The sequence below is a fragment of the Lipotes vexillifer genome, unplaced genomic scaffold (genome assembly GCF_000442215.2).
Source record: "Lipotes vexillifer unplaced genomic scaffold, Lipotes_vexillifer_v1.1 scaffold708, whole genome shotgun sequence".
Taxonomy (NCBI): domain Eukaryota; kingdom Metazoa; phylum Chordata; class Mammalia; order Artiodactyla; family Lipotidae; genus Lipotes; species Lipotes vexillifer.
Window position 1 is genome coordinate 1560577 of NW_006781346.1, and position 22097 is coordinate 1582673.

A 22097-nucleotide genomic window follows, 5' to 3' on the forward strand; every position below is an offset into this window, starting at 1 on the left:
ATCGGCAGGCGGACTCTCAACCGCTGCACCACCAGGGAAGCCCTGTTATTGTTTTTTAAAGAAGTGCTACAAACAAATTATGTGTAATAGTTTCCTAGTTTTTGAAGTCATGTTTTATCCCGTAGGAGAAAAATCTATAAATAGACAAAACATCATTTCTTGGCATATAGTCTCCTATAATCATATTACTATAAGAATATCTTGATTTCCACAACTATAGATGATAAGAGATATGGAAACTTTAAAATCACTTTTATTTATAATGTGTTCATCTGATGTTCTGGGGATTTAGTTCAAAGTAATGAAGTGAGGGCTTCCCTAGTGGCGCAGTGGTTGACAGTCCACCTGCCGATGCAGGGGATGCGGGTTCGTGCCTCAGTCCGGGAAGATCCCACATGCCGCGGAGCGGCTGGGACCATGAGCCATGGCCGCTGAGCCTGCGCGTCCGGAGCCTGTGCTCTGCGACAGGAGAGGCCACAACAGTGAGAGGCCTGCGTACAGCAAAAAAGTAATGAAGTGGAACTGTGAAGATTTAACTTGGGAGGAGAAAGACAGCTGCTCAATTTATATCCTAAGTATCAGCTCCTCCCAGAATAGCATTCTAGACTGAGAGCAGATGAGTTTAAAAGCAGAGCTGCTCTAGTTAATATTTCTGGGGCTGGAGAAGTGGTTTTGTTTCCAATGAATTTCTCTGAAATATGCAGACAAGATATTTTTTAAGTATACAAGTAAACAGGGATAACAAGAAAACTAGTAAATATTAAGAATAGTTGACGATTTGACCACATGCAAGAGTAAATAAACATCTATTACATTAAGAAGCAAAGTCATCAAGATTTTTTTGGGCACTGAGTAGCCTAAACACTACACTGATTTACTCAATCTAGAACTGAATAAATAGAAATTTTAACTTTTGTAGGCCAGTAGTATGAATATTAATTATTATACTTCGTTGAAATGCAGCAATACCCTCTCAAGACACTGCGCACAGTTATTTGTTCCTATGCCGAACAGCTTTAAACACTATTAATGATTCATTTTTCTTATTTTACTGTAAATTTGTTTTTTCCATCTATTAATTTATCTTACAATTGCCAGCCCCAAGACCTTTAGATGATTCTTCCTTTCCATTAGAGCAAATTAGTCATTTACCAATTTGCTTCTATAAGAATTACGATTTTGCAGCTATTATCTAGTTGGTCACCACATCCCAACCACCATTGAGTATCTACAACTGCCATACACTGGGTTAAGTGCTTTAGATACATGAAATCAACTCAACCTCACAATAATTCTGCTAGTTGATATAACTTCCATTTCACAAGTGAAGCTCAGAAATTCTTGGTAACTTTCTACTTACCTCTGATTTCAAAGGCTAAAAAATGTATTGATGTATACACACATATGTGTATATGTTACATGTCTTGTGAACATATATGTAGACCTGTGTTTCTATTATACTACATGGCCACAGCTAACTTAAAATAACTGGTCACTACTGTAACATTACTTCATCATACACAATGAACTATGTACACCCTTAGTAAAGTTATCAATAAATCTGAATCTTAAATAATTTTACCTTTAAGGAACTACTCCATTACAGAGGGGCTGCCTTTTTCAGTGGCTGGTATCTTGAATGAGTGTATGAAAATAATGCACTCTTGCAAAGAACTAAAATGCTACTTCAAATGCATTTCTGCCCTTATATAACTAAGAGCACCAAATGTCAGGAAATGAAAGTTGTAAGAAAAATATCTCTCAATGTATCACATTCCTCCAAATTACACAAAATTATGAAATCAGTAATTTAAGAAAACAATGGGGAAAAAAGAACTTACCAATCTAAAGAAAACTTTGAAAACTGAACTGTGTAACGTGGAACAACACGTCGAACTCTCCGAGGTGACCGTTCTCTCTCTCTTCGAGGAGATCTCTCCCGGGAACGTTTTCTCTGAGGAGACCTTTCTCTGGATCTACGTCTTTCTCTCTCCCTTTCACGACTTAAAGCAAATTTTTCTAAAATTACTATTATTTCTGGCATTACTGAAGTGTTCTTTAATGAAATAAATGTCACAGGTAATATAAGCAAGAATCCACAGTATACATTTTTTAATAACTTTCTGAAAATTGTGGTAAAATATAAATAATATAATAAACTTACCATTTTAACCATTTTGAAGTATACAGTTCAGTGGCATTAAGTGCATTCACACTGTGCAACCATCACCACCATCAAAAGTATACTTTTAAAAACATACCTTCGGTCATCTTTTCTGTTGGGCACTTGATCCCCTCTGTCATTTCTTCCTGAAAATCTGGATGGTGGATCTAACCTTCGTGCTGGTTGGGGCTGTGAAACTATACGGACAGGAGGTTGCAATAAACCAGCTTTAAAAGACACAGAAAAAGATGTTTTAATTTATTTAAATGAAGCTCAAAAGCATTACTTGGTTAAATTTTATACAGAAAAATTTGGCTAATATTTTAGGTTTTGTGACCCATAAATGGTAAATGGTAGAGACCATTTGCATATTTGTATATTTTAAAATAATTGTTTAAAAATGTAAAAACCATTTTTAGCTCAGGGACCATAGAAAACCAGGCCACAGACCAAATCCAAGAGCTGTAGTTTGCCAATCTCTGACCTACAGATATTAAACCAAAGACCGCTATACAACAAGACATTTGCAGAGCACCGAAGTATCATCCAGACATTATCCACACAAAGAAAAAGAACCTTTATAATGGCGAGATCTACAGCCACCACTTGACCAAGTAATCAAATTTAACATCAATAACAGTAGAAGAATCTAACTACACGTGCCTTCTAGTATGATGCAGTATGAATTAGAAAACATCACCTATAATGTAGTCTTGCCAAAAGCCTTTAGACTTAACTTCTACTTTAGAGTTTATATGGCGGAATGAGAAGGTGAAAATATCACAAGGAATCAAGACAAATCCAGAACACAACATTCCAAAAGAATCTACAAGTCAACTAGACCAATTTCTTAAAAAGTCAATGTTATAAACGAAGAAACAATAAGTGGGAAACCATTTTGGAATAAAAAAGACTAAAGAAACATAACCAGATACAACACATGAAACTTGACTACCTTTTCGTTTAGGAAACAAAAAACAACCTTTTTAAAAGACATTTGGGAGACAACTGGGGAGGTCTGAATATAAACAGGGTATCTAAATGCTTTTTCTTAGAAGTGACAGTAGATCCTGGTAATATAGGAAAGGATTCTCTTTTAGGAAAGGCATGCTTAATATAAACAGGGGTGAAATGTCATAATGCTTGCATTATGACCACTCACAGCAGTGTTTTCAGAAAACAAAAACTAGAAACAATCCAAACGTTTAGCAAACAAAAACATATAAATTGTACAATATTCATAAAATGGAATATTGTACAATAGTCATACAATGGAGTATTGTGCAATAATGAAAACAAAGAAACTAGAGCCACATGGACTAAATAAGTATGAAAAACTTTAAAACATAATGTTGAACAAAAGTCTTACACAAAAGATTATATAGGTGGAATCACACATTATGTAAAATTCAAAAACAAACAAAGCTAAAGTATATTTATGAGCATGCATACTTAGAGTAAAACTATTAAAAAAGAAAAATAGTTAACAAGTAGTGATTACACAGGTGCTCACTTTAATAGCTCATTACACTGAAATCTGTTTTATAACTTTGCTATATTTGTGTCAATTTATGATAAGAGAAAATGCCACAATTACATTTTTAAAAAATACCAATTAAGTAGACTTCTGCTAAAGTCAAGGCTATCATTTTTAATATTATTTTGATAAGAAAACGTACAGAGTTTCAAATTATCTATTTGCAAAAGAAAATTTAAAACACAGCTCAGGGCTTCCCTGGTAGTGCAGAGGTTAAGAATCAATCTGCCAATGCAGGGGAAACGGGTTTGAGCCCTGGTCCGGGAAGATCCCACATGCCACGCAGCACTTAAGCTCACGCGCCACAACTACTGAGCATGCGCTCTAGAGCCCGCGTGCCACAACTACTGAAGCCTGCATGCCTAGAGCCCGTGCTCCGCAACAAGAGCAGCCAATGCAATGAGAAGCCCGTGCACCGCAATGAAGAGCAGCCCCTGCTCGCCACAGCTAGGGAGAAACCCGCGTGCAGCAACGAAGACCCAATGCAGCCAAAAATAAATAAAAACAACAACAACAAAAAAAACCCCCACACAGCTCAGGGACTTCCCTGGTGGTACAGTGGTTAAGAATCCGCCTGCCAATGCAAGGGACACGGGTTCGAGCCCTGGTGTTGGACGATCCCACATGCCGCAGAGCAACTAAGCCCGTGCGCCACAACTACTGAGCCTGCACTCTAGAGCCCGCGAGCCCCAACTACTGAAGCCCATGTGCCTAGAGCCGGTGCTCCGCAACGAAGAGAAGCCACCACAATGAGAAGCTTGTGCACCACAACGAAGAGTAGCCCCCGCTCTCCGCAACTAGAAAAATCCTGTGGGCAGCAACGAAGACCCAACGCAGCCATAAATAAATTTATTTAAAAAAAAAAAAAGAAAAAAATAAAACACAGCTCATTTATTTGATGCACTATGGTTCAATGAGTAAAGTACTGCCACCAGACTCTACATGTATATAAAATGTTATGTTCATTAAGAAATAAAGCTCAAAACATTTTCTTCTGTAAATGATAAGATGCCAATAGGGGGACAGGGGATTATTAGTTTTGATATTTAAGTTCACGAAGAGTATGTCTTTGAATAAGAGAAATAAAATAAAACACTTCCAAATCGCTATACAAGTATAAGTGCTTAACACAAGATATTTAAGTTTCCTTTCAAGTATTCTGGAAGTTCCTGCCTTTTTTGTAATTAATACCATACTCTCATTATTTCAATAACCGAACAGTTGTGTGTTAGTCTGAACTCTAAAAGGAAAAGATACATTGCATGTAATACCTTTCTGCTGTGGCTGCTGTAATAAAGGCTGGGGCTGTGTCTGCAATAGTGGCGTAATAGAGGCTGCTGAAATCTGTGCCTGCAGCAGTGACTGGGGCTGGGGCTGAGCCTGAACACCAAATGTCGTCTGTGGTGCAATTGGCTGAAGTACGGCAGGAGGAGTCTTCAGTAAAGGTTGGGTTTGCGACTGATTCTTAACAAAAATAAAAAAAACCAATTTTTAAAAAGAAAAATCTTTGTAAATTGGAAGACCCAACCACCAAGTTTCCATAATACCTATTTTATATACCTGATTTGGTAGTGTTTGAATTCTTTGTGCATTCCATTTAAAAGGCATATTGGGATTATACGTAGCTTCAACCAATACTCTGTCACCCGCTTGGGGGGTTTTCCCTTTGACAGCACTAAAAAAAAAATTAAGTTAAATACGAACACAATTACAAGAGATTCCTCCAAAACAGATTTATATATTTAGCATTTTAAAGTAAACTATACCAGAAATGGAAGCCTAAAAAGCTCTTTTAAAAAATAGACATACCTCCTAGACTTATTTTTAGAACTGATCATGTTTCAACCTTGCTTTATAAACAGTTTCAAGTGTAAGAGATAATTTTCTACCCTGTATCCTAATACTGTGTCCCTCCCTCTAAAGTACTTTCTTTTATAACCCAAGAGTAAGATTTGCCTTGGGCTTTGGAAAGATGAGAGAAATGCAGAAAAGATGGAAAACAGGAGACCCACTTGTACAAAAAAATCTTATATAGTAATTAAACTTAATTTCCCAAACGAAGTATTTCTAAGGAAGCTAATTAGAAATACATTTGAAATAACTAAGGAAATATATATTTCCTGCAAACACCACACACTAACAAAATGCTATTTCAAATCCATTAATTAGTCATTTATTCTGTTTTTTAAAATGAATTTATTTATTTAATTAATTTATTTTATTTTTGGCTGCGTTGGGTTTTCGTTGCTGCGCCTGGGCTTTCTCTAGTTGCGGTGTGCGGGCTTCTCGCTGTCGTGGCTTCTCTTATTGTGGAGCAAAGGCTCTAGGTGCGCAGGCTTCAGTAGCTGTGGCACATGGGCTCAGTAGTTGTGGATTGCGGGCTGTAGAGCACAGGCTCAGTAGTTGTGGTGCATGGGCTTAGTTGCTCCACGGCACGTGGGATCTTCCTGGACCAGGGCTCGAACCCATGTCCCCTGCATTGGCAGGTGGATTCTTGACCGCTGAGCCACCAGGGAAGGCCAAGTCATTTAATCCTATCATTTTTTCAACTAAAATATTTTACATACATGTCATTAGATATGTCAAACAGAAGATTAAACTTTAAAAGACATATGACTATTTCAATTTTTTTTTTTTTTTTTGGCAGTACGCGGGCCTCTCACTGTTGTGGTCTCTCCCGTTGCGGAGCACAGGCTCCGGACGTGCAGGCTCAGCGGCCATGGCTCACGGGCCCAGCCGCTCCGCGGCATGTGGGATCTTCCCAGACCGGGGCACGAACCCGTGTCTCCTGCATTGGCAGGCAGACTCTCAACCACTGCGTCACCAGGGAAGCCCCTTCAATTTTTGTTGTTGTTTTTTTGCGGTATGCGGGCCTCTCACCGCTGCGGCCTTTCCCGCTGCGGAGCACAGGCTCAGGACGCGCAGGCCCAGCGGGCACGGCCCACGGGCCCAGCTGCTCCGTGGCATTCGGGGTCCTCCCGGACCAGGGCACGAACTTGCATCCCCTGCACCGGCAGGCGGACCCCCAACCACTGCGCCACCAGGGAAGCCCAACCCCTTCAATTTTTAATCTCACTGTAAGTCTGCTCATGAATAGCTAGAAATGTAAACTCACTCCTACAAAACATTTATAAAGAATTCATGATGACTACTTTGTTCAATAATAAAAAGATATCTTCAGTCACATTCTCCATCAAAAAATGTCACAGGGGACTTCCCTGCTCGCACAGTGGTTATGAATCCGCCTGCCAGTGCAGGGGACGTAGGTTCGAGCCCTGGTCTGGGAAGATCCCACATGCCACAGAGCAACTAAGCCCGTGCGCCACAGCTACTGAGCCTGCGCTCTAGAGCCCGCGAGCCACAACTACTGAGCCCGTGTGCCTAGAGCCTGTGCTCCACATCAAGAGAAGCCACCGCAATGAGAAGCCCATGCACCACAACGACGAGTAGCCCCCTGCTCGCCACAACTAGAGAAAGCCCGTGTGCAGCAACGAAGACCCAATGCAGCCTAAATAAATTAATTAATTAAAAAAAAATGTCACAGGTACAGGTTGAATGATTAAAGCAGAAAATTAGAGCTAAACCATACATGCCACAGTTAAGTAGGTGTCTTATCAATATACTTAATGCTAATACAAGAAGGCATTTGTCAACACCTAATGAAGTTTACCTAAGCTGAAAGAATACATCTTCATCTACAAATCCAAATGTATCGTGCAGTTTTGTAACCACCCCTGTAAAAACACGCTGTTTCTGAGGTTGTGTCTGTTGCTGACTGGACCTTGGTGTTGGATATGATACAGTTATCTGAGCTGCTGGTTGAGGAGTTGACAAGCTAAGGCTTGTAGGCAGTCCGACAGCCGGCTATAAAACAAAATCAACACCAAATTAAGGTAATGATATGAAGCAGTCTAGAACTTCAAACTACTTAAAAATAGCTCAAAATGCTAAAAACAATTTGAAGTTAGAAAACACATACGTACACCTTGAAGATGAAAATCAAGTCTGAAAAATTACGTTATTTTTGATCTATTTCATGATTAAGTTCCCTCAGATGAAAGTTTCCACAGGACGTTTCAGGAAAAAAAAAGTCACCACAGTGCAATGAGCTAAAAAAACACCGCATATTCTAGCCCCCTCTTAGAAATTCAAAATCCATAATGGCATAACAAAGACTCAGGAAAGTCCTAGATAAGTGAAATAAGTCAGAGAAAGACAAATATATATATGATCTAACTTATATGTGGATCCTAAAAAAACCAAAGAATTCATAAAAACAGAAAACAGACTGGTGGCTGCCAGAGGAGGGGGTGTGGTAGGGGAAATGGGTGAAGGTGGTTGAAAAGTACAAACTTCCAGTGGGGATGTAACGTACAGAACGGTGATTATGGTTAACAATACTGTATCCTACATTTGAAACTTGCTAAGAGAGTAGATCTTGAAAGTTCTCATCAGAAGAAAAAAGAAATTCACTTACATGAGGTGATGCAGGTTAACTAAACTGACTGTGGAAATCATCTCACAATATATACGTATTATTAAATCATGCTGTACACCTTATACTAAATACAATGTTATATGTCAATTATATCTCAAACTGGGAGGAAAGGTAACACTTTCATTGGTCTTTTCTGACACAATCAAACATGAATAACAACATATTACTGATTAAAACTTCTGTATGTAAACAGAAATAAAACCATTAAAAAGAAAGGAACAATCATCTGATTCTTCAACTCAAACGAATTCCATAATTCGTTTTACACCTGCCCAATAAAGCAAGTCTCTAAGTTCTACAATTAAAAAAAAAAAAAAAAATTAAGTCCTATATATATATTAAAGGTAACTCAGCATTTCTTAAACTGTAGCCACAAAATTTTTTCACAAAGTTTCTTTAACATAGTAAGACAAGACACTAATGCTTTATGGGCACACTTTGGGAAGTGTTATCTAAGCAAAGACTAACTTTTACAGCTTTTCTACTCAGTCTGAAAATCCTACTATTGGAGATTAAAAATAGGATGTAGGTGTTCATCAATTTTAGTTTTTTTTTTTGGTTGTGCAGCATGTGGGATCTTAGCTCCCTGACCAGGGATCAAACTCACACCCCTTGCAGTGGAAGCACAGAGTCTTAACCACTGGACCACCAGCGAAGTCCCAATTTTAGTTCTTTAATAAATACAAAGTGAGGTTTATTTCTCAACTGAAGTATACTTTATTTTTTTAAAGTAACTAACAGGTTCAAGACTATAAAGGTACAAAAGGTTATACAGTAAAAAGCTTTTCACCTATTCCTGTTCCTTAGCTACCTAGTTCCCTATCCATGGGGCAATCACTGTCTCCAGTTATTATTAGAAGTTCTGCTTTCTTTTTAACAGTTGCATACACCAGGGGTCAGTGAATCACAATCCACGGGCCAAATCCAGCCCACAGCTTATGATCTTTACACAAACTTACAAGCCAAGGGTCGTTTTTACACTTTTTTTTTTCTTTTTAGGTTGCGGCGTGTGGCTTGCGGGATCTTAGTCCCCGACCAGGGATCGAACCCAGGCCCTTGGCAGTGAAAGCACAGAGCCCTAACCACTGGACTACCAGGGAATTCCCAGTTTTTACACTTTTAAAGAATTGTATAAAAAGAAAAAAAAATATGCAACATAGACTGTAAGTGGTCCACAAAGCCTAAAGTAGCATTACATATCGAAAGTTGACAAACTTTTTAATGTTGCTGAAAAATCAACCTGATAATGCAACATAATAACTCACCTCCTAAGGTCAAAGTAAAAAAGATATAACATGTACAAAAAAAATTCTTAAAAATACTAGCTACAAAGAAAATGTAAAAGCCAAAATCAGTATTAAATTTAAAATAAGACCTCATATTTATTTAAACTAGATCACAGCAGGAACAGCAATCAAACAGCATAAAAGAAAAAACAAAAACATATTTTCCATCTTTATTTAACATTATATTGCTAAAACTATCACGTGAATCCAACAATATTCATCTTTAAACCCTAAAAGAGGGACTTCCCTGGTGGTCCAGTGGTTAAGACTCTGTGCTCCCAATGAAGGGGGCCCAGGGTTCGATCCCTGGTTAGGAAACTAGATCCCATATGCCACAACTAAGAGACCGCATGCCGCAAGTAAAGATCCCTCATGTCACAACGAAGATTCCGCACGTGGCATGCCGCAACTAAGACCCGGCATAGCCAGATAAATAAATAAATAAACAAATAAATATATTTTTTTAAAAAAAACAAACCCTAAAAGAAAACCTAGAATAGGAATAAAACTTTGGTCTACTTTTCATTCAGATATTCATAAGAAATAAAGTAATGCCAAACTAACCTGTGTTAACAGGGTCTGCTGAGGTTGCTGCAACTAAAAACAGGAAAAACAAACAAAAGCAGTAAAGATAAAAGAATCAATCAGAACTGCTGTTTCACAGATGTTTTACAAAAGGAAAAATTCCTATTAAATAAGTACTTTATTTCTAATTAAGAAATATGTGAAAAGTAACAGAGGTCATTAGGTATAAGGTTTCCTACAACTATTTTTAACAACTGCAGACCTTAAATATAACTAACTCATTCAATAATGATAAAGAATTTTTTTGTTGTTATTTCAGAGGAATAACACCCACCAAAAAACCCCACAAGTCCTTAGTGGGGTAAATTTCTACTTCTGCCCCATATTAATTACCATGCTACAGAAATGATTCAATATCATCCATAAGCTACCTGTATCAAAAATATTACTCGCTGTCCAATTCACATATATCCCCCTAATATGAGAAGCAGTCCTTACAGTCAGACTTGCCAAAGGTATGGGGACCATAAAGGACCATACACTCTGACATATATAGTTTCTCTGGCAATAGCAAAGTATAACATTACCAGAAAGCAAAAAGGAATTGGTGGGAAGGGGGAAATTTTAAAACTCTGGAACAGAAGTAAACTTTCTGAAGCCTCAGGACTGTGTCTGTATTAACCATCAGGAGGGTCTCCAAAGAAATACTTATCCCTGCTTGCTCCCTGTCATCCTTCAGCATTCTTGTCAAGCTGCCCAGCTTGGAGTTGTCTACCACGCACTAGTGTCCCATGGTTACAGCTAGAAGAGCAGGAATCTCCTGATGATGCTTAATAGCTTGAGGAAAAGGTCTTTTTTCCTACTGCCCAGGTAAACAGTCTGAGGAGAACATGGGCATCATTTCTGTGTTTGTGGATATCCTGGTCAGGGTAAGATTTGGACTTAGGTAAGATTTCCCTTGGGACATCGTTAATGCTTATTAGCTTCTAACTAGTGTTTTAAGCCCAATGGCAGAATCTGAAGATCACAGTTCTTCTGTTCATGACTTCTTATTTACTATGACTAATAAGCTTCCTAATAAATCTTTGTCAGACTTAAAAATAAGCTAGGAGAAAATAATCTATATGACATTCTAATTCAAAACACTGTTTACCTAGGTCGACATGTATTAAAGGTTAAATCTCTCAAATTTCCATTTTTCTGTAAGTTAAGAATGGATGAATAATGGCATTTTTTTTAGGGCAAGAACATTTGAGTATTGCCATTTTCATGTGGTCCAGAATAAAACACAGGCTTTAATAATGTATTTCCTAACAGTACTAAAATAAGTCTAAGGGTATCTGAAAACAAGATAGCCAACTTGGACCCCAATCTCTTATCAATTTTTTAGAAGTTTAAAGCAATTATTAGTGGGATACTATAATCTTCAGGGCAAATGAAATGCTTCTGAAACCAAACAGGCAAGGATGAAATTGGGGCATGGATCTAGGGACAAGTATTAATGGACTGAGAAGCCTCTTGTTTCTCCACAGTGTCTCTGGATCCAAGTTTTTGGTCCTTGTCTCTTGTATCCCCTTTTCCTCTCCTGACTGCTATACTTTCCTGAAGCTTCCTTAATGGCACTGAGAAGGGACAAAGACTACCTCTTAACCCTGGAAAACCTAGAATGGGTGCTTAGACTGGAACCCATCTAGATTTGAGCAAGTCAAACTCTTCTTTGCTTGATATGCTTCTCCTTGGGTTCACTTTGTTACCTCTTTCTACCACCCCAGATACAATAACCCTTGAAGAATATGATTAGAGTACAAGCTTAGGGAAAAGGAGCCAAAGAAACTTCTAGTCTAAGTAAGGAGTTTTCAAATTGTTCAAATGTGCCTTGGGAATAGGGGTGAGAACTACAAGGGGAGGCTTTCCTCCCATTTGCAACACTATCTTTATATTTTATACATTAGGTTTCAATACACAATTTTGTTAGGGGATCTTTGTTTTAAATAAATACAGGCTGAAAGCCAAAGGTCTGTCTACGCTTTAGCTTCAAATGGGAAAAAGGAGCTTTTCATTTTCACATGTGGTCCAGTACAGCACAGTAGGGCTAGAGGTTTCAAATAAGAGTACTGGGCCAAAGACTCATTAATAGAGTGACTCTTTCCAGATTATCTTCTGCATGCTTTCTTAGAAACATGTGACAAGGACTGGCTACTAGATGAGGATTTGAGTCTTCAGGACCTCTCTCCTGTCTTCCTCTCCCTTGGAGACATTCCGTTTTACCTACCACATTTCCTCCACCCCAAAAGAATTCAAATCACATATTAAGGCTACTGATGGGAAATAAAATGTACAAAAATTCAGTTGGAACAAATGACTTTTTAAAAATCAGTTTTTAACATGGAAAATATAAACTAACCTGTTGTTGCACACTATACAAGGCCTGCTGAGGTTGTGAATATTGCTGGAAAAAAGATTTTTTAAAGAAAAATATGGACATTAGTTTTAGTCATTCTCAAAAAGCCATATACATATATATAAACATTCAAATACATAACCAGAATTAAACTAAAAAGAAATCTTCTGGAACATCTACACTTCATCTAAAATAATGATTACTTATACTTTGGAATTCATCAAGAATGGAATTTTACTCAAATAATTAAGATACAAGAACTTAAGAATTTTGACTATGCAACTACATCTCTCTGTATGTTCTGGGCATAAAGAATTTTTATCACCAGAATAAAACAATAAGCATAATAGAAACCCACAACTATTCATTCTTTAAAATGTGAAGGTACCTACCCTAGCTACTCAGATTTGAAAGTTCTGCATGTCACATATTAAAACCTATTAAAGATTCACCTGTTGCAATGCTGCCGCTGCAGCTGCAGCTTGTTGCTGCAATGCTGCAGTTTGAGTTAACTGATAGTTTGCTGGGGTTTGTGTAGTAAGGCCTGCTGCTGCCAATGCAGTTTGCTGTGTGTAAATGGTAGGAGATGCTCCAAGGAGTGATGGCTGCTGAACACCCAATGCAGCTAAAATGAGATTAGAAAGAGGGGGAAAAAAAAAAAAAAATCAAGATTATTTGGATCCTGTCCAGGAATTTTCAATGAGTGCTTAGTAATGAATTACGGTCTGTCATTGCTTAGTAAAAACCTAAAGAAAAATTTTACTAATGCTTGTTGAATTTAAATGATTCATGCCCCACCTCAGATTCCAATGGCTTTATATTAAATATATGCTCAAGTCATGACAGATATAAGAAAACATTAATCTATAAAATTAAACTACAGAATGAACCCAACCAACCTTACCTAGACCAAGTGGCTAAAGTACCCTTGAGAAATAGTTTTAGTAAGAAAAGCAGAAAATAAACTATCTTATTTTACTAATCTAGAATGTATTATCTTCAAGCAGATTAGAATCATACATCAAGGACAGCGTTGCTGGAAGTGATCCACCCTTAAAACATCCTACTGGAGAGAATTTTCATGTACTTCTACTCTATTAAAGAACTGTAAAACTAGGAAACAGACAATAGGAACACTTTAAAAACACAAAGCACTAAAGAGCAGTCTAGCACTGCACTTCCCCAAACTGTATCTCCTAGAGTAATGACTAGCTTCCTGGGACATTAAAGTTTGGGAAAAGGGGTTCAAGCTTTAAAAAGGTTAGAAAACAGTGAATTAATAAGCATATATTTTTACTGCAGGAATCCTCAGAACCTTTAATATGCCACGAAGCATTGTGAATCTCAAAGAGGTCGCCATAAAAGCAATATTTGCTCATGTAACACTCCATTTTCCAAAGCATCTTGCTTATATCTGAGAATAACTAAAAAAAGTGCTGCTCTATAGCTACTAAGTTAATAACCCTATAGAAAGAACAAGATTGTGCCCTACAAGAAAAGAACAGAAATCATTAATGAATTAACCAAAGCACCTAGTCTAGAATCTACCAGAAAATCTTTAGAAGTGTGAGGTTCATCATCAATCAGTTGTTTAAGAGTCCAGGTTAATTCTACTCAAAAGTAAAACAAACCAACAACAAACTTAGGAAAAAACAAACAAACAAATCCTAGAAATCATGTTTGGAATTAATATAAATTACAAATTATCCCCTGTTAAAACACTGATTTTTAAAAATTAAAAAAGTTTGAGAAAAAAAAAAGAATCTAAGGTGGGGAAAAAAGCCTACTGAATGTCCTGAATACACAATTCTAGACCCTTACAACATTAATCTCTTATTCCCTTGGTTTTTTTTTGTTTTTTTTTTGTGGTACGCAGGCCTCTCACTGCTGTGGCCTCTCCCATTGCGGAGCACAGGCTCCAGACGCGCAGGCTCAGAGGCCATGGCTCACGGGCCCAGCCACTCGGCGGCATGTGGGATCTTCCCGGACTGGGGCACGAACCCATGTCCCCTGCATCGGCAAGCGGACTCTCAACCACTGCGCCACCAGGGAAGCCCTGTTTTTGTTTCTTAAATTTTTATTGGAGTACAGTTGCTTTACAACGTTGTGTTAGTTTCTGCTGTACAGCAAAGTGAATCAGCTATACGTATACATATATCCCCTCTTCTTTGGATTTCCTTCCCATTTAGGTCACCACAGAGCACTGAGTAGAGTTCCCTGAGCTACAGTAGGTTCTCATTATTTACCTATTTTATACATAGTAGTACATATATGTCAATTCCAATATCCCAATTCATCCCAATCCCCCTGCCCCGATATGTCTGTTCTCTACCTCTGTGTCTCTATTTCTGCTTTGCAAATAAGTTCATCTGTATCATTTTTCTAGATCTCTCGTTTTTAAGGTAAGTCAGACGCCACAGATGGGCAGAAAGGAGAAACCAAGACTAACAAAGTTAATTTAAATAGAAAGAAGTGAGGAATGTCTTAACACCAACGTAAATTCAAAATGAAGTTAACTGCAGTGAGAATGGAGATAAAGGTAATGAAACTAGGGCACAGGTTCTAACCAGTAGTTCCTGTTAACCTTCTGAAACTGTGTGTAAAATTACAGACAAGAAAGTCCAAAGCTTTCATCAGATTTTCAAAAGGATAACGGACCCAAAAAAGGTTAAGAACCACTGTTTTAGATAACAGAAGCAAAATTCTCTTGTAAACACAAGACAGGGAAAGAACCTAGGAAAAATTATTAGTATTTAAAATTCTTAGATTGGGATGTTCTACACTTGACAAAAGTAACATCTTGTGATTCAAGTACCATACCCACATGCATCTCCTTCACGCACCTGAGCTCTGACCTCAGATCTGCTGGTATCAATTTCCAGAACACTGGAAAGTACTGATAGCTGCCACAGACAGGCTCGGAGCTGATATCTCAGAAAGAGCTCTTTGTTTCCTACACAGCATTTAGTAAATGGGATGATAGCTGATATCCACAATCTCTTTTCCACTGCTGACAGTCAATGTGATGAATTAGAAACTACAAAGCAGACTGATTGGTAGGAGAACTTTATGGGAAGGAAATTGACATTCTAGTAGCTGCTGCACACTACTAGCTACTTAATTCAAATTTTGTGAAATCACTGTGCATGTGGTTGGGGCTTTTATATGTCTGTATAATGTAGCTCTCTTTAAAATCATTTACCTTTGCGATTTTAACCTCAATAAAGTACATTTCATTAAAATTTATTAATGCTCCTCTTTTTTGTGGCTATAAGAAGGTATCCTTGAATACCTGTTCATAGCATTCTCCACTCTTCTTGTGAATTTCTATAATCAATATTCTGTAAGATAATTCTTATACTTACAAAGTACAAAGGTATGAATCTCTGACTTAATATTTCTCTCTCCACAAGTGGCCTAATACTTATCAGTTGGAGATTTTTTTCCAATTACCCAGATTGGAACAGTCTATTCATTTATCTGTACCTGATTCAATATGATTGTTGAAGGTCTCATGGCCCATCTGAAACAGATATACTTATAACTATGTATCAATACTTCCACAGACAAACCGATGAAATGAGCCCTAAATGACCAAAGGCTACCAGAGGTTAATAAGTAAATCTAAGGGGTAAGTTTCCTTAAAGCTTTAAAGACAAATGTAAAATATATTATTTTCTAAAATGTAAAATCAGTTTCATATGACTGAAGCTTTCATTTTATGACATACTAGTAGTTATGACATACTGAATACCAGTGAATACACCATTAAAACACATAAGAGAAACCTGTCCCCTGTCTGTTGTCCCTTGATCTTATCAAACTCACAAATTTAAAAATCCTTATTACCCTTATACCTAAGATGTATTACCCATCTTTACTAAGATGGGTGATCCTTCTGAAATAATAAAATTCAAAACCTCATATATATATATATATATACACATATGCATAACTGAATCACTTTGCTGTACACTTGAAACTAACACAACACTGTAAATTAGCTATACTTCAATTAAAAAAAAAACTACTTAGAAGCAACCTTAGGCTAAAAAAACAAAAAATCTCTGGGACTTCCCTGGTGGCACAATGGTTAAGAATCGCCTGCCAATGCAGGGGACACAGTTCGAGCCCTGGTCTGGGAAGATCCCACATGCCACGGAGCAACTAAGCCCGTGCGCCATAACTACTGAGCCTGTGCTCTAGAGCCTGCGCTCTAGAGCCTGCGTGCTGCAACTACTGAGCCCACACGCCTAGAGCCTGTGCTCCACAAGAGAAGGCACCGCAACGAGAAGCCCACGCACCGCAACGAAGAGTAACCCCTGCTCGCCACAACCAGAGAAAGCCCACACACAGCGACGAAGACCCAATGCAGCCAAAAATAAATAAATAAATTTATATAAATAAATAAATAATTAAATAATTAAAAAAAACAAAAAAACCTCAAGCTAACCCGAGAAACTTCATTTTTTCCATCTTTTGCAAAATTTTTTTAAGGCACTGGTCAAGCAATGCTTTATCCTTCGAAATTTCCATATATCAATATATGTTCAAAAGCAATCTTACACTGTATGGAAAGAAAAACAACATAAAGACGTGGGGGATTCTCTTTATAACTTGTGGATTTACTAAAACACGTATAAACCCAAGTTTTAAATCAAGTGAACAAGTCTCCTAAGTGTCATCTTCAACTCAACATCCTTCCTAAAAAGTGATCTTTAAAGATTAGATTTCACAGAAATTCAAAACTTTTGATGCCCTCATGCACAGATAACTTTCTTACAGTCAGACAACTCACTGGTCAAGGCATTGCTATTGCTTTTGAGGTACTATTCTAAGCCCATAATGTACCCAAATAACTGGAAATACTCATTACTTTTTAAGAATTAGAAATTAAGGCATTAAGAATGAGAAATTAAGGGAGTCAAAGGTACAAACTTCCAGTTACAAAATAAATAAGTCATGGGCATATTAAAAAAAATTAAGGCACAAAATAGTATTTTAAATATAACATATTCTAAATGTTGTAATCTTCTATACTAACCGCATTGTTCAATACACTAGCCACCAGCCATATATGGCTATTTCAATTTAAATTAGTGAAAAGTAAATAAAATTAGAAATTCAGTCCCTCAGTCACATTAACCACATTTCAAGGGCTCAAGAGCTACATGTGGCTAGTGGCTACCATATTAGATAATGAAGACACAGAATATATTCATCACAGAAAATTCTACTTAGTGGAGAGAACTGTTCTATAAAGAAGAGGCAAAGCCTTAAATAAGTCAGTGTTATATGGGAGTCTCTATAAAGATTAATAACCTGGCAGACAACAGCTCTTCCACTTTCTTGAAGTCCCATGGAAGTGATGACTAGTGATCCTGGCCATAGTCTCTTCTAGCTACTACTCAAGTACGTTGGTCAACCCTCCCAGGAAGTTAAAGACACTATTTGTAATGTCATGATTTCTTCCATCCTTGAATGCCTCAGATATCTACCTAGTTTTCAACTCCATTTCTTTCAACGAGTTTTGTATCACCCAAAGTTAATATTCCAACTTTCAAGGTTACTTCCAATACATTTTCAGCTATAATAGACCAAAATTATTTCCCAGATCATAAAACACATAGTGCAAGAGAAGCCACAAATGCATAAACATGAGTTGCACACTCAACTAAGGATAGAGAGACGGGCACTCACTGGTGTGTAGTTTGGTATGTTGATGCAGCTCTCACTGGATGAGAGCACAAATAAGCCAAACTCAGAGGGTAAGGGAGGAAATATGTACTAACAATGAGCCTTAACAGATTTCTGTGCATTTTTTTTGTTACTCTTAGAACAATGTTTTGGAGACAGTTTCTTGTTACATAGCACTAGTAGTGTTTAACAAGAGTTAAGCCCACACCAATAGCAATCTTCTTTTTGGCCATGCTGGCTTGCAGGATCTTAGTTCCCCTACCAGGGATCAAACCTGGGCCCCGGCAATGAAAGTGGGCAAAGCGCCGCATCCTAACCACTGGACAGCCAGCGAATTCCTGCAATCTTCTTTTTCTACCAAATGAGTTGGAAATATCCAGCTCTATCAAGAGATAACGAATATAAGTATACATAGTACATCAGCTGTTATTTGTTTGAAAAGGATCATGAATCTTGCAGTTTAACAATTTGAGCTTCTGACTCAAGAGATAGGGGGTTTAAAAGACAACCACTGGGCCAGATTAAAGAGGTAGAAAAAATGAAGTCATATTTTATGGAAGCATCTTTAGTGTTCATCAACAAATGAATGGATAAAGAAGATATGCGGTATACATATACAATAGAATACTATTCAGCCATAAAAAAGAATGAAATCTTGCCATATGCAGCAATATGGATGGACTTGGAAGGCATTATGCTAAGTGAAGTAAGTCAGACAGAAGAAAGACAAATACTATACGATGTAACTTATATGTGAAATCTAAAAATATACAACAAACCAGTGATTATAACAAAAAAGGAGATTCACAGACACAGAGAACAAACTAGTGGTTACCAGTGGGGAGAAGGCAGGGATGGGTAAGATTGGGGTGGGGGAGCGGGAGGTACAAACTACTGAGTGTAAGATAACCTAACAAGGACATATAGTACAGCACAGGAAATATAACCAATATTTTGTAATAACTTTAAATGAAGTGTGACCTTTAAAATTTGTACAGGGGAGACTTCCCTGGCAGTCCAGTGGTCAAGACTCCATGCTTCCAATGCAGGGGGTGCAGGTTCCATCCCTGGTCAGGGAACTAAGATCCCACATGCTGCATGGCACAGCCAAAAATAAATAAAATTTTTTAATTAAAAAAAAAAAATTTGTATAGGGAATTCCCTGGTAGTCCAGGTTAGTACTGGGTGCTTTCATTGCCATGGGTCTGAGTTCAATCCCTGGTCAGGGAACTAAGATCCCTCAAGTCGCATGGCACAGCCAAAATAAATAAATTAACTAATAAAATAAAATAAAATTCGTATAAAACAATTTTAAATGAAGTCACATTTAAAACAATTGTATTAGCCTCAGTCACCTGTGTTAAAGTACCACATAGCACTATGATCTTAACTCCGGAACTAGTTCATTTTTTTGTCTATAGCCAGAATGTAGTCATCTTACAAATGGTCAAAGAAATGGGTGAGAAAATAAGTCTGAATTGGCTAAATCCACCCAAACATTTTAATACTGTTGCAATTATGTACATATACGAATGGCAAATATTTTGAGTCAAATATACTGAAGATACTCCTAAGTCACTATAATTAATCTAAGGGATATTTAAAGATTCAGTCAGTGATTTGCCAGCTCTCTCTCTCAATGTCCCTTTACACGACAGAAAATTGTTATGCTTTCAAACCTTAAAGCTCTGGTCCCAATTAGGACTGTCATTGAATATGTAATACAGCACTTCAGCTAGGAGATAGAAAAGAGGGTAAATATTTAAAAAGAAGTATTTCAGTGTAGGAGATATGAGAAATGAGGCTGGAAATACAGAAGATCCTGAATACCATCTCAAGGAGTTTGAACTGTATTCTAAAAGTCCTTGAAGATATTTTTGAGGATGAATAAAAGAACAGAGTAATGGAAGAAACAATAACCACTATTTTGAGGTCCTAACATTGGACTCTTCCATGACCTTCTGTTGATAAACAAATTTCTTCACTTTTCTGGGCCTCAAATTCTTCATCTGTTAGAAAAAAGAACTGAGACAGAATCTAGTTTAGGGCCCACTCAGCTTTGGAAAATTCAGTAATTTAGATAGAAATTATGCTTTAGGAATATCACATCTGACAGACATACTGGAGCTGGGGGAGAAATAATAAGCAACATATCCAGTAAAAGAGGAAAGCAAATAAAAGCAGTTAGAGCTTAATAAAGGATAATAAATATAGAGTATGACTAAGTGATAGATGGGGAAAAGAGCATCCTGACTTAAGTGCGTGATTTATGGTAAGCATCACAAAGTAGGATATAAAGCTTTGGGAAAGGTATGGAAGGGCCTGAAAGTTAGGTGAGAGACTTTGGCATATGATCTGCAAGCAAGAGAAAGCTGATGCAGTTATCTACATGTAAAGTGCAAAGGGCCTAAATGCAAAATAGAGGAATACATTTGAGGCATTTTCAAGGGGGAAAAAAGTCACGGTTTGATATATGTTTGAATATGGGAAATAAAGGAAAAGAAAATTAAATGACAGACATGTAGAAATTACTAACTCCTTAATTGAACAGACTCAGCATTAAAATTAATCAGAAACAATTCAAATACTGATCTTGGACTTTATGACAGATTTTAGCAATAAAGTGCTAGTGTGAATGCTTTTACTGAAGTTTTTAATCTTATTTTAAATACGTCCCCTGTGTGAATGCACTGAAATTTTCAAATCACTGTTAGCTGAGAATTTTCAGAGTTAGTACAAATGCAAGATAACCTTGCTAGAAAATGGAATAGCAAAGCCATTAACTGAACAAAACCACCTTAAGTTATATACAAAAAGGAAACAATAGTAATTTTTTATATTGCTTTCAGGAGAAAATGAGTCAGATACATAGCCACAAAGATCGAAATATGTCATTTGAACCGAATTATTGTTAACCATTTTCTGTTGCGTGATTATTTGATTTATGACATTGACCTATGATACTAATATATCTGGCATGCATATATATATACTTTTTTTTTTAACTAGAATAAAACAGGTAGCCATACTATTACCCAGATTAAGTCCTTTTAATGCTCTTTGCTGAAATTTTTTCTCAAATTCTAGTTGAAGCTGCCAGGAGAAACTTAAGGCATTATATACTTAGGCTAAAATGTTCTCCATTGAAATGAGGTGTAAATAAAACTATAAGGTTTTTAAGGTGTAAACAAAATTCCAATTGCCTTAGGGTTGAAAAAAATTCAACTTTGATAGAAATTAGCTTGGCTCTGAGAATCAACTCTAATAAGATAATGATTAGTCACAAAGACTTGAAAATGAAGGCTAGAAAATATTATATCAGGCTTTCAGGAAACAGCTAAAATATAGCACCTAAAAATTAAATATTTTAATAAAAACATTGTCACTAGAATTCCACTTAGAAACTACTCCAGGATTTTTGTAAGAAAACTAAGCACAGATGCTAACAAAACACTTGCCTAGTTACTGAAGTCATAATGTATCAATAAAATATCAGATTTTATAAAAAAAAAAATATCAGATTTTGAAAAACTGTGATTAATGACAGGTCCCAGAAAATCCATAAATAATTTCCTACAGCACAAATAGAAACTGTTGGGCTTCCCTGGTGGTGCAGCGGTTAAGAATCCGCCTGCCAATGCAGGGGACACAGGTTCGAGCTCTGGTCCGGGAAGATCCCACATGCTGCAGAGCAACTAAGCCCGTGTGCCACAACTACTGAATCCCGCGTGCCTAGAGCCCGTGCTCCGCAACAAGAGAAGCCATGGCAATGAGAAGCCCACGCACCACAACGAAGAACCCCCGCTTGCTGCAACTAGAGAAAGCCCATGCGCAGCAACAAGGACCCAACTCAGCCAAAAATAAGTAAATAAACTTATTAAAAAAAAAAAGAAACTGTTTACACAAATCCCATTATTTACATTTGGAAACTCTATTGTCAAATATGGAAAAGGAGACCTATATTTACTACTGACTTTGACTAGTTTTTA

The 22097-nt window shown here is 37.2% G+C and overlaps 1 protein-coding gene across 2 annotated transcripts in view; it reads right to left on the reverse strand.

Annotated features, from left to right (window-relative positions):
- CCAR1 (cell division cycle and apoptosis regulator 1) overlaps positions 1–22097 on the reverse strand; it is a 54470-nt gene that overhangs the window by 28963 nt on the left and 3410 nt on the right. For both annotated transcript variants that reach the window (XM_007454583.1, XM_007454584.1), the window contains exons 3-10: positions 12864–13036; positions 12415–12459; positions 10050–10082; positions 7372–7565; positions 5262–5376; positions 4973–5165; positions 2262–2391; positions 1842–2003 (exon numbers count right to left, since the gene is read on the reverse strand). In XM_007454583.1, the coding sequence (XP_007454645.1) occupies positions 1842–2003; positions 2262–2391; positions 4973–5165; positions 5262–5376; positions 7372–7565; positions 10050–10082; positions 12415–12459; positions 12864–13036 (1045 nt within the window). The remainder of the gene's footprint in view (positions 1–1841; positions 2004–2261; positions 2392–4972; positions 5166–5261; positions 5377–7371; positions 7566–10049; positions 10083–12414; positions 12460–12863; positions 13037–22097) is intronic.